The following is a 16,682-nucleotide window of genomic DNA, read 5'->3' on the forward strand; positions in this document are numbered from 1 at the left end:
GATGTGACCCTTGCTCGAACCTTGTGGGTGGGCCCCGCAAAACTGTGCATACCACTGACACACACACACACACACACACACACACACTGTCCTGCTTGTTTTAATTATGTTGTCTGGTTGACACCTCCTGCTCAGGAGAGCCAGTTTCTTCGCCTGCTGCCTGGATAAGCACCTGTATGTGATTGGCGGGAGGAACGAGTCAGGCTACCTCTCCAGTGTGGAGTCCTACAAGCTAGAGACTAACGAGTGGAACTACGTGTCCTCCCTGCCCCAGCCTCTGGCCGCACACGCCGGAGCAGTGCACAATGGGAAAATATACATCTCAGGTCAGACCTCACTCATTTTATATAACCTTTATTTTTACAAGGTTGTCCCATTGTCAAAATTCCTATTTTTCAAGGGAGACCCACTGATCATCTTATTCATGGAAAATTAGTTCATGTTGGAAATTAAAAGCTGAAAAAATATTCACTTAGACACAGTAAAAATGAAAGTACAAAATCTACTGATCTGTAGTATTGTGATGAGTGCAGGACTGCTAAATATCACCTATCAATGCAAACAGTCTTTCCAAAAGCAGAGTGATGTGTCTATGGATCCTGATCCTGCCATTCACAGCTAATAGGTCTTTATGTGTGTATCTGCCATACCACTATAGGAGGAGTCCATAATGGAGAGTACGTATCCTGGCTGTATTGCTATGACCCCATCATGGATGTGTGGGCCAGGAAACAGGATATGAACACAAAGAGAGCTATTCATGCCCTGGCTGGGATGAACGACCGCCTCTACGCTATCGGGGGCAACCATCTGAAAGGTAAGGACTGGCATGTCTCAGCTACTGTACTGCACTGTGCAGAATAGACTATGTGGAATACAAGATGGATTTTTTTGAATAGTTGTTCTTAAGGCTGTTGCGGTGAGCATATTACCACATCGGCAGTCATGACTGTATTAAAATTTTACGTGACCGTTGTGTCACGGTAATCTCCTCTTATGCACTCTGGACATGCGTTAGTAGTACCCAACTCACTAACGATCATCAGGTCGCTGATGGCCTGGTACTCAGCACTCTATTGTCCCTCTAACCACGCTGACATCAATGCAAATAAAATCGATGTTAAACATTATATAGCCTACCACATATGCACGCAAGAAAAGCATTTACATGTTTTATTTATTTAAGATAACTTTGGTACATAATTGGTTTAGCCTATACTCCAAAATTAAACAAATTCTAGTAATCGCCTTTGAATGTGGACTGTATTATAATGCATACTGGATGGACTTGTTACCTTATGTTACGCTCCAAACTTTCTATCCATAAGTCTGTCAGAGAATGTATAGGCCTAGGCGATGTTCACTGATTGTGCAGAGCGGCTTACAGAGTTAGCCTAAAATTATAGTGAATTTCTATTTTAATAATTAATAGGCTGACACATTACCTTTAGCTGCAGAATATCTCACCAATGTGAGTTTCCATCTCCTTCCCTCTCTTCTTCATTCTTTTCTTGAACGCGCATAGAGAGGGGCGGTCAGAACTATATACGCTGACATTTGTTTGGTAAAAACAGTAGGAGTCCATTCCATTCCAACTTTGATGTTGAAGTATAGACACCTGAGTTGCTTAACCCGTTCACAGGATTAGTTAACTTTTGAAGTTCCTCGGGTCTCCACCGAGTTAGCTATATCTGGTTTTAGTTTTAACGTGCCGTATTGCTGGTATAAATTCTAAATAGTTTTCATCTTCATGTTCTGGTGCCGTTCGGGCAGTTCAGAGTATTGATTGGGGACTTGTGGAGGAATGTAACTGTTTTTCTGGGTGATGTGTGATGTTTTATTTGTGCTTCCCATGACTGTGTTTTTGTATTTTGAAGGAAAATTCCACCCAAAAACTAGTCCCAAAATGTTTTGCCTGTCAGCGATCAACTTTTCAAGATATGTAACTTTCAAAAAACATGAATCATACATGTTTGATGCATTTTACATCATATGATACTTTGTTTTGCATCATATGTATCATTTCTGTATTTTGAAAGTTTCATGTCAAATGCCAAGAGATCGTTTTTAGGTAGAATTTTCTTTATGTACAGTGGGGGGAAAAGTATTTCATCCCCTGCTGATTTTGTACGTTTGCCCACTGACAAAGAAATGATCAGTCTATAATTTTAATGGTAGGTTTATTTGAACAGTGAGAGACAGAATAACAACAAAAAAATCCAGAAAAACGCATGTCAAAAATGTTATAAAATGATTTGCATTTTAATGAGGGAAATAAGTATTTGACCCCTCTGCAAAACATGACTTAGTACTTGGTGACAAACCCTTGTTGGCAATCACAGAGGTCAGACGTTTCTTGTAGTTGGCCACCAGGTTTGCACACATCTCAGGAGGGATTTTGTCCCACTCCTCTTTGCAGATCTTATCCAAGACATTAAGGTTTCGAGGCTGACGTTTGGCAACTCGAACCTTCAGCTCTCTCCACAGATTTTCTATGGGATTAAGGTCTGGAGACTGGCTAGGCCACTCCAGGACCTTAATGTGCTTCTTCTTGAGCCACTCATTTGTTGCCTTGGCCGTGGGTCATTGTCATGCTGGAATACCCATCCACGACCCATTTTCAATGCCCTGGCTGAGGGAAGGAGGTTCTCACCCAAGATTTGACGGTACATGGCCCGTCCATCGTCCCTTTGATGCGGTGAAGTTGTCCTGTCCCCTTAGCAGAAAAACATCCCTAAAGCATAATGTTTTCACCTCCATGTTTGACTGTGGGGATGGTGTTCTTGGGGTCATAGGCAGCATTCCTCCTCCTCCAAACACGGTGAGTTGATGCCAAAGAGCTTCATTTTGGTCTCATCTGACCACAACACTTTCACCCAGTTGTCTTCTGAATCATTCAGATGTTCATTGGCAAACTTCAGGCGGGCATGTATATGTGCTTTCTTGAGCAGGGGGACCTTGCGGGGGCTGCAGGATTTCAGTCCTTCACGGCGTAGTGTGTTACCAATTGTTTTCTTGGTGACTATGGTCCCAGCTGCCTTGAGATTATTGACAAGATCCTCCCGTGTAGTTCTGAGCTGATTCCTCACCGTTCTCATGATCATTGCAACTCCACGAGGTGAGATCTTGCATGGAGCCCCAGGCCGAGGGAGATTGACAGTTCTTTTGTGTTTCTTCCATTTGCAAATAATCGCACCAACTGTTGTCACCTTCTCACCAAGCTGCTTGGCGATGGTCTTGTAGCCCATTCCAGCCTTGTGCAGGTCTACAATCTTGTCCCTGACATCCTTGGAGAGCTCTTTGGTCTTGGCCATGGTGGAGAGTTTGGAATCTGATTGATTGATTGCTTCTGTGGACAGGTGTCTTTTGCACAGGTAACAAACTGAGATTAGGAGCACTCCCTTTAAGAGTGTGCTCCTAATCTCAGCTCGTTACCTGTATAAAATACACTTGGGAGCCAGAAATCTTTCTGATTGAGAGGGGGTCAAATACTTATTTCCCTCATTAAAATGCAAATCAATTTATAACATTTTTGACATGCGTTTTTTTGTTTGTTGTTGTTATTCTGTCTCTCACTGTTCAAATAAACCTACCATTAAAATTATAGACTGATAATTTCTTTGTCAGTGGGCAAACGTACAAAATCAGCAGGGGATCAAATATTTGTTTCCCTCACTGTATATATTACAGTACCAGTCAAAAGTTTGGACACCTACTCATTCAAGGGTTTTTCTTTATTTTTACTATTTTCTACATGGTAGAAAAATAGTGAAGTCATCAAAACTATGAAATGACACATATGGAATCATGTAGTTCGATTAAAGTGTGAAACAAATCAAAATATATTTGATATTTGAGATTCTTCAAAGTAGTCACCCTTTGCCTTGATGACATGTGATAATGTATCTGTGACACTGTGATTCTGTAGCAGCTGATGTTGTGACTTCTTACAAGCGTCTCGGGCAGGTGTTTACCAAACATTAAGGCCTGTGTGATTAATAAGTGCCTTCTCAGAGAAGGCCCGTTAGACATTTCTGTGCTGAGGTTGCAACTTGTATTAAACCAAATAGATTTACATTTACATTTTAGTCATTTAGCAGACGCTCTTATCCAGAGCGACTTACAGTAGTGAATGCATACATTTCATACATTTTTTTTCTCCGTACTGGTCCCCCGTGGGACCAAATAGATTTTGATTGACTTTATCTGCGAATGCTCTTCTTTTTTATTCACCTGTAAAATCCCATTTACAATTGCATGTATCATTAACCGTTATTTTGTGCTCAGGGTTCTCTCACCTGGATGTGATGCTGGTGGAGTGTTATGACCCCAAAGCGGACCAGTGGAACATCCTCCAGACGCCCATCCTGGAGGGCCGCAGTGGCCCCGGCTGTTGCATACTGGACGACAGCATCTTCCTAGTGGGCGGATACAGCTGGAGCATGGTAAAGACGCATCTCACTATCAACTTGATATCATTCATTCACGGCAAACCTAGGTAGGTCGTTTCACAAAATGAGTGCCTTTTGCGTCCCTTTGATATTTTAAGTGGAAATTGTGCACCAATATTGAATTTTAAAAACCTGTTATATTAAAGGGATACTTCGTAATGTTACCAATGAGGACCTTTATCTACTTCCCTAACGTTAGCACAATGACTGGAAGTCCATGGTTATCTGCTAGCATGCTAGTAGATAGCCATAGACTTCCAGTCATTCATTCCGCGAATGCTAGTTAGCATTGGCTCAAGAAACTACCTTTAACTTCCTTCATACTGGACACAGAGACATAAAAATGGTATCCACAAATCTGGCTCTGGGGAAGTATATAAAGGGCGTCATTGCCAAAATCCCAAAGTATCCCTTTAAATTTAGTTCCCTTTAATATAGACCACATGGATAATTCAATAAATCAGAAAAAAATACATTTTGACATGTCCCTCCATCAACCCTGTATTACTTAAAGGGAAATTTTCAACCCACAATCCAAACATTTCTCCAAGTTTCACCATCATTGTAAAGCCTTAGTTATTTTGTTGCTTTGACAAAGTCATTTTTTGAAGATTATTATTAATTTAATGTGATTAGTGATTCATTTACGTCTGTCCCTCGTTTTAAGGTCAAACCCTGTTATGTGAACTGAACTCTCGTTTTAATATGGTGAAACTATTTTTGTTTTTGTGGTGGAAAACTGAGCGTGTCTGGCATAACACGTCAACCCCGTTACCCATAGATAGACAGGCTAGAAATGTTATATAAATGTCATAATTTTTTTGTGAATGTTGCGTTCAATTGCCACTCACTGTTGTACACAATAAGCTTCCAGTCCCTCTGTCACGAGGGGATTTATGGTTGATTTAAGAAAATCGGCAACTCTATTTCGGTCATCGCTGTTATTATTATTATTATTATTATATTGCAGGGAGCCTACAAGTCTTCCACCATATGCTACAGCCCAGAGAAGGGGACCTGGACAGAGCTAGAGGGAGAGGTGGCCGAGCCCTTAGCAGGCCCATCCTGCTCCACTGTCACACTGCCCGCCTGTCTGCCCTTCAACAAATAACACATCACTAGGTACAGAGCAGGATGAGGAGGAAAATCGTTGAGGAAGAGGATGGGGGATGGAGAAAAGGACCATCGATAAACGAACATTTGTAAACAAATTTTGTGATGAAGTACTCCAATCAGCCGATGGGATGTGTATAAATTATTTTTTTACAGGTTTGACAAAAGAGCACTTTCGTTATTATTGCCTACTGAAGGTTTGAAAAAGTAAGTAATCATGTATTTCATGTATTTAAATCCCCATCTGTGTTGAACTTCTTCCAGACAATAGTCACATTTCATATCAGATTTTTTCTTTAATCGATAGTAAGTGTTTTTGGCTTATCTTGATATAGCACGCATAGTGTTTAACTGAATTGTTATAGCTTTAAAAAATCAATTTGTATCTTGTTATTAGTAGGAGACATAAATCCAAAACAGAATGCAGTGTTGTTTAAAAAGAATTGACACTGGAAACAACCTGTCTGTCGACCAAATCACACTGAAACTGAGTTCTCTTTTTTTCCCAACCAAAATCATGATTCTGTGTACAGTATATTGTAAACCAGAGACTAACTAACAGTTCATCTGCAGCAAATTAATCATTCTTTAAGCTGCAAGCGAGAACAATTTTTACATTCAACATCGATTCTGACCTTTGTAAAAACGGCACTAAAAACTAAATGGTTATTTAAGGATGGTACAATCAGATGATTATTATTCATTGCTAGCCATTGGTATACACGGGTAGCAATTTTAACTGAGTGATAAGGTAGGTTTTATGTTTTATGTTCAATGTTACCTGTTAATGTTTAACAGAGCCTATTTCCAGAGAGCACACATAATAAATTCCTCAAAAAGGGTACATCCCATTTACGATTATGATAAAGCACACAGTGGTCCTCAATGCACTAATAGTGAACCTTAAATACAGTTGTGTGTAAGAATGGTTCACAAAACTAAAAGTTTGTTGAATTGTTATTACCTTTAGTATACTATGTTCAGAAACATGATGAAAGTGAATTCAACTGTCATGTCTGCGTTCTACTATTTTGTCAAAGTAAGTGTGCAAGGTCCACACTGAATATTGGTACCAATTGGTTTACATATAGATACGGTATGTTACTTTTTTCTTGTAAATAATAGCTTGCAGTTGAACATTTTTGTGCACTCAACCTGGGATTTATTCTCAAATCCTGTTATGTCCTTTGCATTTTAGAATATCAAAATAAAAAGGAAACTTGACAATTACAACAGTCTCTGCAGCTTGTTTCAGGTACTGCAAATATTTCCAGTCAATAGACACTCACTTCACATTGAACTTCCAGTATACAAGGACATTCACAGATCCATTCAAACAAAGTAGCCATTCAGACATTTCTTGAATGTAATAACTATCAAGCAGGGTTGGGTAGGTTACTTTCTTAACGTAATCCGTTACGGTTACTAGTAACCTGTCCAAAATTGTAATCCGTAACGTAACTTTCGGATTACCCAAATTTAGTAACATAATCTGATTACATTCTGTTACTTTTAGATTACTTTCCCTTTAAGAGGCAATAGAAGACAAAAGTGTATGTTACAATTTGAATGACATCTATTGTAGGATAAATCAATGTTAAAGCTTACATAGCTGGCATATATGGATGTTAAATTTTACCCTATGGGCTGGTTATGTAGGATTCTTCTAACCCATTCCTTTCTACTACATATAATAATACGATTAAATTGTCTTTACATTAAAAATCTAAGTCTATCAGAATTCCAGTCATTCCAATAAATGTTATACCCCTTAGGACTTGGAAATATTGAAGTATAGATTAGCCAAATTGTTTTACCTGAGCATGACCACAAAACGAAGGACTTATTAGCCAGCCCTATTCTGTTTATGATTTTGTTGTCATGGAGGTCTGATTGGGCTCATTGATTCAAGTTGAAAACTAAACGCTGTGCTCATGGAATGGCATGCTTTGAGCACTACTGAAAAGTGCTATTTATTTGTGAAGAATGAATGCCATATGCTGCATTTGCTATAGGCCTATTGTTGACATTTTTTGTTGGTGACACTGATATCTTCTTAACATGCAGCTGTTAAAGGGCAAGAAATTGCCAAGAATCTGAAGCTCTCGTACAACGCTGTGTACTACTACCTTCACAGAACAGCGCAAACTGGCTCTAACCAGAATAGAAAGAGGAGTGGGAGGCCCCGGTGCACAACTGAGCAAGAGGACAAGTACATTAGACTGTCTAGTTTGAGAAACAGACACCTCACAAGTCCTCAACTGGCAGCTTCATTAAATAGTACCCGCAAAACACCAGTCTCAACGTCAACAGTGAAGAGGCGACTCCGGGATGCTGGCCTTCTAGGCAGAGTTGCAAAGAAAAAGCCATATCTCAGACTGGCCAATAAAAATAAAAGATTAAGATGGGCAAAAGAGCACAGACACTGGACAGAGGAACTCTGCCTAGAAGGCCGAAATCCCGGAGTCGCCTCTTCACTGTTGAGACTGGTGGGGGCGTGCTCGGTCCTCCTTTTCCTGTAGTCCACAATCATCTCCTTTGTCTTGATCACGTTAAGGGAGAGGTTGTTGTCCTGGCACCACACGGCCAGGTTTCTGACCTCCTACCTATAGTCTGTCTCGTCGTTGTCAGTATGTATCAAGTTGAGGGAGCATGCAATTGGCATGCTGACTGCAGGAATGTCAACCAGCACTGTTGCCAGAAAATGTAATGTTTATTTCTCTACCATAAGCCACCTTCAACGTAATTTTAGAGAATTTGGCTGTACGTCCAACCAGCCTCACAACCGCAGACCACATGTATGGCGTTGTGTAGGCGGGCGTTATGCTTACTTCAACATCATGAACAGAGTGCTCTATGGTGGCAGTGGGGTTATGGTATGGGCAGACATAAGCTACGGGCAACGAACACAATTGCATTTTATCGATGGCAATTTCAATGCGCAGAGATACCGTGACGCCATCCTGAGGCCAGGAGACTGTTGTGCAATTCATCCGCCATTACCTCATGTTTCAGCATGATAATGCTCACCCCATGTCACAAGGATCTGTACACAATTCCTGGAAGCTTAAAATGTCCCAGTTCTTCCATGGCCTGCATACTCACCAGACATGTCACCCATTGAGCATGTTTGGGATGCTCTGGTTCAACGTGTTTGATAGCATGTTCATGTTCCTGCCAATATCCAGCAACTTTGCACAGCCATTGAAGAGGAGTGGGACAACATTCCACAGGCCACAATCAACAGCCTGATCAACTGGCGGTCACACCAGATACTGATTGGTTTTCTGATCCATGCCCCTACATTTTTTTGAGGTATCTGTGACCAACAGATGCATATCTGTATTTCCAGTCATGCGAAATCCATAGATTGGGACCTAATTAATGAATTTAAATTGACTGATTTCCTTATCTGAACTGTAACTCAGTAAAATCTTTTAAATTGTTGCATGTTGCGTTTATATTTTTGTTCAGTAAATGCAGGAAGTTGTTGGGTTGCTCTGCTGGTTGACTTTCCTCTCGTTGATCTGGTTAAGTCTTATTTAAGACTTAATTATTGGCAGTGTACAATATTCTTTTCAATGCATCACACAACAGAACACTTAAACTGGAACGACACTCAGTAAAGGTTGCACAAAAAGAACTGTGGCAAACCACGGCCCCAAATATTCTAATGAGCCCCTGTCTCTACATGACATAGCTTACTTGGGTGTGGGATAGCGCGTACTGGGTTTGGTATGGGTTAGCCTGTGTTGGGCTGGTGTGTGCTAGCCTGTTGGGCTGATGTGCAATTGGTGTGGGCTAGTCCATGCTAGCCCACACCATATGACAGACAGAAGCAGTCTTGACACACACACACACACACAAGGGTTGGGCTCAATTTGATTTGAAGGCAGTCATTTCAGGAAGTGATTTGAATTTAACATTTAACAAACAAAAAAGTACTTTTACAGGTCTAGAGCCATGCATCCTCTGAAACACGACCCTGCTAAGCCGCACTGCTTCTTGACACACTGCTTGCTTAACCCAGAAGCCAGCCGCACCAATGTGTCGGAGGAAACTGGTGGCGAGTCAGCTTGCAGGTGCCCGGCCCGCCACAAGAAGTCACTGGAGTGCGATGGGACAAGGAAATCCCGGCCGGCCAAACCCTCCCCTAACCCGGACTACGCTGGGCCAATTGTGCGCCGCCTCATGGGTCTCCCGGTCACGGCCGGCTGTGACGCAGCCTGGGATTGATCCCGGGTCTGTCGTGACGCCTCAAGCACTTGTAATTTTCATTTACTTCCTGAATTGACTGCCTTCATTTAGAATTGATCCAATCGATGACACACACACACACACACACACACACACACACACACACACAGCAAGACAAATCCTGTTTATGCCTCATCTGAACCTCTGAGATTACAGGGGTGAATTCTGAAAGACCACTGATAACCTTCAGAGTCAGAATATACAAAAAAACACAAGTAGCAGATATACAGTATTTATTTGATAGAGTTGAGGACACCAATAGTGTCCTCCAGCAGGTATTCAAAGAAGCTGTCGGCCATCCTCATTTTTATGGCCAACTCCTCTTGCATCTCCTGATGCAGAAAGAGCCCAACAGGCTACATTAGGTCCAGCAGTGTATGTCAATTTTGGACAATGATAACACACTTGTAAAAAGCTTACCAGAATGTGGTCCACGCTGTCAAGCTTCCTCTGGCTTGAGGCTTGTTGCGAAGGTCTGGCCAAACTTATTGGTTAGGTCCACCTCTACCTTCTTGCAGCCATAGGCCTTTAAAACCTCACATGCAGTGTTAATAAACATGCACGCACAGACGCACACCCACACAGAAACACACCCACACAGAAACACACCCATACAGAAACACACCCAAACACAGTAAGACTTGACACCACAAATCCTGCTTATGTTTCACCTGAACCTCTGCCATATTATCAAAGCTGAGGGTGCACTTGTAGGTGTGGTGTCTGTCCTCAGGCTTCTCCCATGGCAGCCTCTTAACTTTTCCTTCTGGGAAGAGGGTCACTCCAAACCACACAAACAATGAGCAACCACCTGTAAAAAGAATGTCAGGTCAGGAGATTTCCATTCCCTAGTGTTCCATATCATGTTAGCTAATTCACACTTATTGGGTGAAATAGCTGATTGCGTGAATCGACGTGTGAAAAGTGGGAATCTATGCATTTACAACAAGGCTTACCATCCTGTAGCTATGCTTGCTGTGGGTATCCAGATCACAACCCTCTGCATATATCCCCAGAGGGATGTCTGGTTTGTCCTTGTCAGCCAGGATGCGTGGCCTTGCCAGCTTGCAGTGGGTCCAAATGTGCCCAGTGGCAAGATGCACCAGCCTGGTCACCTCAGGCACTGTGTGGGCCACCCCCATAGGGATCTTAGCCTTCTTTGGCAGGCTCTTTTGCCACCTGCTTCAACCTGATGCTGCTGGTTTCCACCTGCCTTTGCCAGGGGCTTCTGCAGCTTACTGGGCAGCTTCTTCTTTGCCCCACTGAGGCCGAAATCATCATCAAACCACTCATCCTCGAGCGAGTCCAGAAGCTCATCGAGCTCATCTCGAGGTTTGGTCTTTTTGAACTCTTTGGCTGGACTGACTTCGGCGACTGTGGTGCGGCTGCCCTGTGTCTGGACAGAGTGTGGAACAGGGAGTAGTTCTAGTAGAAGACTGTACTGGACACTTCAAAGAGGAACGTTTCAAGACATGGACAATACAAAAGCATCCAAAAACATCCGCCAATGTGAAGGGATAACTCACCTGGATTTTGCTCTGCTCAGGAGTAGATGGTAAGTGCTTGCCAATGCTGTTGGTGTTGCTGCTTTGGCCACTGCTGGAGCTGTGGCTGAACCTGGAGTTGCTCTCCTTACTCTCACTCTCCCCAGAGGACTGAAAGTCCTCCACATAGTCAGCCTCGGCTTGGTGACTGTCACATCCAGACCATTGAGTGCTCTTATTTTCTATGGTAGAGTAGGTCAGGGCGTGACTGGGGGGTTTATCTAGTTTCTTTTTTCTACGTTGGGTTTTTTGTATGATTCCCAATTAGAGGCAGCTGGTCATCGTTGCCTCTAATTGGGGATCATATTTAAGTAGTTGTTTTTCCCACCTGTGTTTGTGGGAGATTATTTTGAGTTAGTGCATGTTGCACCTCTGTCGTCACGGTTTGTTGTTTGTTTCTAGTTTGTTTGTTTGTTTGTTTGGCTAAGTTTCACATAATAATAAAGATGTGGAACGATACTCACGCTGCGCCTTGGTCCGTTTCTCCACACAAGCGTGATAGTGACAGACACATTCAGTTACCCACAGTAACAGGACATTACCTATGGCCAATAACTAGGTACTACATGTATATTCCAAGTAAATAATAAAAGTTACTGTTACCTCATCCGACGACACCTTCTCCTCCTTCTCTCCACCTCACTAACAGCATCTGTACTCACCTGAGAGTGAATGTGAAACCCATGAGAGAACTTATAAGCTAACTACAGTTTTACACAGAACAAGAGATAGCTGAGATTTGTTCGCAGTGTGGTCCAACTCAGTTTACCTGCAGCTGCTCCTCAAGGCTGACTATCATGGCCTCAGTGGTGGAGTGTGTGTCCTGCTCCATGTCGTCAGCCAATGACACTGCAATATAGGAAGAAGCAGTCTTCAAGCAAACACTCAGAATAGCACAGAGTAGGAATCTTGTCTGTGTAAAGTGGGAAGGAACCCTACAGAGAACGTCAACCTACTAGAGCAGTGGTTACCAAACTTTTTATGTCCCGTACCTGTTCAAAGATTCAACCTCCAGCTGCATATCCCCTCTAGCACCAAGGTCAGCACACTCTCAAATGTTGTTTTTTTGCCATCATTGTAAGCCTGCCACACACACACACACACACACACACACACACACACACACACACACACACACACACACACACACACACACACACACACACACACACACACACACACACACACACACACACACACACACACACACACACACACACACACACACACACACACACACTATACGATACATTTAAACATGAGTATGAGTTGTTGTCACAGCCCTGCTCGTGGGAAGTGACAAAGAGCTCTTATAGGACCAGGGCACAAATAATAATATAATATAATAATAATCAATAATTTTGCTCTTTATTTAACTATTTTACATATAAAACCTTATTTGTGCATTGAAAATGGTGAATTACTCACCACAGGTTAATGAGAAGGGTGTGCTTGAAAGGATGCACATAACTCTGCAATGTTGGGTTGTATTGGAGAGTCTCAGTCTTAAATCATTTTCTACACACAGTCTGTGCCTATATTTAGTTTTCATGCTAGTGAGGGCCAAGAATTGTTTATTTTTTTATTTCACCTTTATTTAACCAGATAGGCTAGTTGAGAACAAGTTCTCATTTGCAACTGCGACCTGGCCAAGATAAAGCATAGCAATTTGACACATATAACAACACAGAGTTACACATGGAATAAACAAAACATACAGTCAATAATACAGTAGAAAAAAAGAAAACAAAAAGTCTATATACAGTGAGTGCAAATGAGGTAAGATAAGGCAATAAATAGGCCATGGTGGTGAAGTAATTACAATATAGCAATTAAACACTGGAATGGTAGATGTGCCAAAGTTGAATGTGCAACTAGAGATACTGGGGTGCAAAGGAGCAAGATAAATAAAATAAATACAGTAAGGGGATGAGGTAGATAGATGGGCTGTTTACAGATGGGCTATGTACAGGTGCAGTGATCTGTGAGCTTCTCTGACAGCTGGTGCTTAAAGCTAGTGAGGGAGACATGAGTCTCCAACTTCAGTGATTTTTGAAGTTCGTTCCAGTCATTGGCAGCAGAGAACTGGAAGGAATGGCGACCAAAGGAGGAATTGGCTTTGGGGGTGACCAGTGAGATATGGAGCGCGTGCTACGAGTGGGTGCTGCTATGGTGACCAGTGAGCTGAGATAAGGCGGGGCTTTACCTAGCAGAGACTTGTAGATAACCTGTAGCCAGTGGGTTTGGCGACGAGAATGAAGCGAGGGCCAACCAACGAGAGTGTACAGGTCGCAGTGGCGGGTAGTGTATGGGGCTTTGGTGACAAAACGGATGGCACTGTGACATAGGTACGTGGTTGCAAAGGGCATCAGTGTTTTAACAACACGATTTGCCAAGGCAGGATACTCTAAGCGCAGCCCAATCCAGAAATCTGTCAGTGGCTTCTGATTAAATTCAATTTTCACAGAACCGCTTGTTGCAATTTCGATGAGGCTCTCTTGTTCAGATATTGTTAAGTGGACTGGAGGCAGGGCATGAAAGGGATAACGAATCCAGTTGTTTGTCATCCGTTTCGGGAAAGTACCTGCATAATTGCGCACCCAACTCACTCAGGTGCTTCGCCATATCACATTTCACATTGTCTGTAAGATTGAGTTCATTTGCACACACAAAAATCATACAATGATGTGTGTTGTCCTTGTTAATGCAGACAGAGAAGAGCTCCAACTTCTTAATCATAGCCTTAATTTTGTCCTGCACATTGAATATAGTTGCAGAGAGTCCCTGTAATCCTAGATTCAGATCATTCAGGCGAGAAAAAAAACAACACCCAGATATGATTTTTTACCTTTATTTAACTAGGCAAGTCAGTCAAGAACAAATTCTTATTTTCAATGACAGCCTAGGAACCATGGGTTACCTGCCTTGTTCAGGACAACAGAGTTGTACCTTGTCAGCTCAGGGATTTGATCTTGCAACCTTTCAGTTACTAGTCCAACACTCTAACCACTAGGCTACCCTGCCGCCCCAGATAGATAGATAGGCCAGTCGTGTGAGAAACTCATCTTCATGCAAGCGGTCAGACAAATGAAAATGATGGTCAGTAAAAGAAAACTTTAAGCTTGTGTCAATACTTTGCCCCTTGATAACCAGCTTCTGTATGTTGTAAAAGTGTTACATGGTCGCTGCTTATAACATTGCATAGTGCAGAAAATACACAGGTGTTTAGGGGCCTTGCTTTAACAAAGTTTACAATTTTCACTGTAGTGTCCAAAACGTCTTTCAAGCTGTCAGACATTGCCTTTGCAGCAAAAGCCTCTCGGTGGATGCTGCAGTGTACCCAAGTGGCGTCAGGAGCAACTGCTTGCATGCACGTTACCACTCGACTATGTCTCCCTGTCATGGGTTTTGCGCCATCAGTACAGATACCAACACATCTTGACCACCAAAGTCCATTTGATGTCACAAAGCTGTCCAGTACTTAAAAAATATCCTCTCCTGTTGTCCTGGTTTCCAGTGGATTGCAGAAGAGGATGTCTTCCTCCTCCACAATAGTATGGGGCTTGCCTGTCCTAGCCACTTGGTAGCTCACCATATACGACTCTTCTAGCCTCTTTTTATTAATCGTACCTTTTGCTTTTATACATGTCTTACAACTCAAAAGTCGTCTTAATTCAAAAAACTCCAGTGGCTTATTTTTCAAATTGGCATGTTTTGTTTCTAAATGTCTGTGCAAGAGTGAATGTTTCATCGAGTTGTGAGATAGTACTTTTGCACATATAACACACTGTGGCTGAGGAAAGGCACTACTCCCATTATAAGTGAACCCCAAATCAATGTAGTTCTCATCATATTTGCGCCTCTTCAATGGTCCAACGTCCCTGTCTGTTGTTCCATATGTGTTATTTAATAGTTTTGATGTCTTCACTATTATTCCATAACGTAGAAAATAGTCAAAATAAAGAAAAACCTTTGAATGAGTAGGTGTGTCCAAACTTTTGACTGGTACTGTACATCTGAAATTGCACCCTTAGGAAGCTTGTTTAACTCAAAGATGCTCTCTATAGCTGTACTCACAGGAAATTCAGTAGTGTTAGCTCTAACAAAGTTCCTAGTCTGGAGATAGTGGAAGAAGTGGGATTGGGGAAGTTTTAACTTTTCCTGTTGCTGAGCAAAAGAGGCAAATGTATCATCAAAGAATAATTGGGCTGGTGAGGAGAGGCCCAGTAGGTGCCAGATGCCAAAAGCCCCATAATTGATTGGGCGGTTTTGGAGCAGTGGCTTCTTCCTTGCTGAGCGGCCTTTCAGGTTATGTCGATATAGGACTTGTTTTACTGTGGATATAGATACTTTTGTACCTGTTTCCTACAGCATCTTCACAAGGTCTTTTGCTGTTGTTCTGGGATTGATTTGCACTTTTCACACCAAAGTACGTTCATCTCTAGGAGACAGAACGCGTCTCCTTCCTGAGCGGTATGACGGCTGTGTGGTCCCATGGTATTTATACTTGCGTACTATTGTTTGTACAGATGAACGTGGTACCTTCAGGCATTTGGAAATTGCTTCCAAGCTGTTTAAAGACACAGTCAACTTAGTGTATGTAAACTTCTGACCCACGGGAATTGGAATACAGTGAATTAGAAGTGAAATAATCTGTATTTAAACAATTGTTGGAAAAATGACTTGTGTCATGCACAAAGTAGACAAAACAACAACAGGTTGGGCTCAAAACAGGTGACTGGTCGCCACTGCAGAAAACTACGTGCATTTTCATTTGTTTTACCTTAGTTTCTATTGCCAATTCTTAGGATACAGTTGGAGTCAGAAGTTAACATACACTTAGGTTGGAGTCACAACCACTCCACAAATGTCTTGTTAACAAATTATAGTTTTGGAATGTCGGTTAGGAATGTTTATCTTTTTAAGCTTGGAAAAGAGACCCTTTCAGACAGATGTTTTAAATCCTTAAACCCAGACATGGACCACACAACCTATTCATGAATAGCAGGCAGGGGAAACAAAATAGTGATTGCTTTGCAACGCTTGCAGTTAGCCACTGATTCCTTTCAAACCACTCATTGTTGAATTTGCGATTTCCAACTTGTTGTGTAATGTTTATGTCCAATGGCCGATGAGCACCGACACGTTTTATCTATATTTTCTCTTCATATGACAAGGATTGAAAAGGATTTGCCAGTAGATTGTCAATGTGATTCATGCTGATGACTGTTTGTCTAGCTTGCTAGCTAAGATTTTGAAGGTATGATGTTGACATAATCAGTCTAATCAAAGCTATGGTAGATATAACGTGATTTGA

General features: G+C 42.0%; 1 protein-coding gene across 2 annotated transcripts in view; it reads left to right on the forward strand.

The window, feature by feature from the left end:
- klhl14 (kelch-like family member 14) overlaps positions 1-6,743 on the forward strand; it is a 68,959-nt gene extending 62,216 nt beyond the window's left edge. For both annotated transcript variants that reach the window (XM_029725406.1, XM_029725408.1), the window contains 4 exons: positions 136-326; positions 659-817; positions 4,288-4,445; positions 5,422-6,743. In XM_029725406.1, coding sequence (XP_029581266.1) covers positions 136-326; positions 659-817; positions 4,288-4,445; positions 5,422-5,562 — 649 coding nt within the window. In that variant the 3' untranslated portion in view covers positions 5,563-6,743. The remainder of the gene's footprint in view (positions 1-135; positions 327-658; positions 818-4,287; positions 4,446-5,421) is intronic.
- The last annotated feature ends 9,939 nt before the right edge of the window (positions 6,744-16,682 follow it).

The sequence above is a fragment of the Salmo trutta genome, chromosome 31 (genome assembly GCF_901001165.1).
Source record: "Salmo trutta chromosome 31, fSalTru1.1, whole genome shotgun sequence".
Lineage (NCBI taxonomy): Eukaryota > Metazoa > Chordata > Actinopteri > Salmoniformes > Salmonidae > Salmo > Salmo trutta.